This window comes from Pyxicephalus adspersus, chromosome 1, assembly GCF_032062135.1.
Source record: "Pyxicephalus adspersus chromosome 1, UCB_Pads_2.0, whole genome shotgun sequence".
NCBI lineage: Eukaryota > Metazoa > Chordata > Amphibia > Anura > Pyxicephalidae > Pyxicephalus > Pyxicephalus adspersus.
This window is the reverse complement of record NC_092858.1, coordinates 16,818,681-16,820,615: the sequence shown is the minus strand read 5'-3', so window position 1 is coordinate 16,820,615 and position 1,935 is coordinate 16,818,681. Positions and strand designations below refer to the sequence as shown.

At 44.4% G+C, this 1,935-nt stretch overlaps 1 protein-coding gene across 1 annotated transcript in view; it reads right to left on the bottom strand.

Annotated features, from left to right (window-relative positions):
• LOC140324768 (rho GTPase-activating protein 42-like) overlaps positions 1 to 1,641 on the bottom strand; it is a 97,857-nt gene extending 96,216 nt beyond the window's left edge. The window contains exon 1 of the mRNA XM_072402876.1: positions 997 to 1,641. Within this exon, the coding sequence (XP_072258977.1) occupies positions 997 to 1,150 (154 nt within the window). The 5' untranslated portion in view covers positions 1,151 to 1,641. The remainder of the gene's footprint in view (positions 1 to 996) is intronic.
• Between the last annotated feature and the right edge of the window lie 294 nt (positions 1,642 to 1,935).

Below are 1,935 nucleotides of genomic sequence, written 5' to 3'. Positions count from 1 at the left end.
TTTCAGATTTTCAGCTTTGCCATGGATAGCAAACTTCTGCTATATGCCCAGAATTGGCAAACCCCACCACTGGTCAATGCATAGTAAAGGTGTTATTATTTTTGAACATGATTTATATAGCGCCAACATATTACGTAGCGCTGTACGTTAAATAGGGGTTGCAAATGACAGACAGATACAGACAGTGATACAGGAGGAGTGTCACTAGAAGGTGTTGTGTTTGCAATGTGCGTCTTCCCCCAGAGAAAAAGCAAATGTGCGCCCAGAACAATTGTGCAAAGTACAACTGCATGCACAAAGTGGTTCATAACCAGCTGGGAACGCGGTTAGAACGCTCATGCACAAAGTGGATTCCAACCGACTGGGAGCGCGGTTGGAGCACTGCATGTCTGAACTAAAGCTAGGTACACATGTGCAATAATTGTTGTTACAAAACGAACGACTAACAATTATGCACGATTATTTTGAACGGTCGTATAGTGCACAATTCTGTACATGCTGTAACGATACGATCCTTCAAATATAATCCACCAATAATATACACACCAGTTACAATCGTTTGAACGATGCAGGAAGTGACATGTAAAGGAGAAAGTGTACTGCAGAACCATCCACAATCACTGAACGACCGTACACACAATAGATAGCGAACGATCGGCGCCCAATCAGATCCGCCAGGGCGGTCGTTTGTTTCCTGCGACAATCCTCGTTCATCTGCACTTTTTTTGTTAACGATTATCGGACGAACGGTCATTAGTTTCCAACGATAATTATTACAAATATGTACGCAGCTTAAATCCGATCGGTCATTATTGCAAACTAAACCTAGGCGAAGGTGCCAAAACCTTGGACTTTACAAAGCCAATAGAACAACAATACCATCCTGCAGAAGGTAAATATTTTGTTAGATGATATAAATACTGAACAACAATGAAACTTGTAGATTGTTTCCCTTGAAGCCAATGCAGAGGATGACTTGCAGGAACTTGTACTTACTTCTCAGCGCACCGACCAGCATGTTCCCATCCTTGATCAATTCTTTAATAAACTTGTTGGTCCGATCCAGCTCGATTTCATGACATTTAAGCCTTTCCCTGAAGTCTGGACTATCCAAGTAAGAATCACTGAACTCCAGAGTAGGTAGCCCCATTGTATGAGCAGAGGAGAAGAATGAACTTTCCCCAAGTATTGCACAGCCAGGAATTGTCGGATGCGGATCCTAAGCGCAGATAGCACTGAGCGCAGCGCACACAGGCACCCAATTGTCGCAGGAGCTGTCACCCAGCTGCATTGTCCCCTGTGATCTGAAATACAGAGGAAACTCACTAGTGTGCAGACATTTCCGGCAGATCTCTCCCCCTCCCTCCCTGATCACTATGCAGCTTGGCTGATCGCTCCTGAAAATCCAGACTACAGATCCCCCCCCTTCTCCTGTGCCACTCAGGGACTCCCAGCAAGGTCACATTCAGGTCACTTCACATTCCTAGATACAGGGAGGTAGGATGGCTCTCCCTTTGTCCAAATTCCTTGAAAGCTGCAAAGATTGTGCAAAGAAGATCTACAAGCTGTAGGTTGCAGGAGATGTTGGTGACACCATTCAATGGGCAGATCTGGGTTCAATATTCCAATACCATCTGTCTGGGGAAGTCACACTACTACTGAACAAAACTAAGAAAAGTTTAGGGAAAGAAGCTGGAAAGTTGAGAAGTTTGTCTCCTGGCTGACATCTATAGGTGGCACATGGGATAGCAGCAACTGTATGACCTCATCAGGGTCATTGCATCATACAAAGCCACAAATCATTTACAGCAGTTCTCAAGTGTGGCCCCTGACATCAGCATGGAGCTGCATGTGAATATTTAGTCAATGTAATGGCACAGAAAGTTTTCAGAGATTGCAGACATAATAAAGGTGATTGTAAGAGGCTGCAGGCAT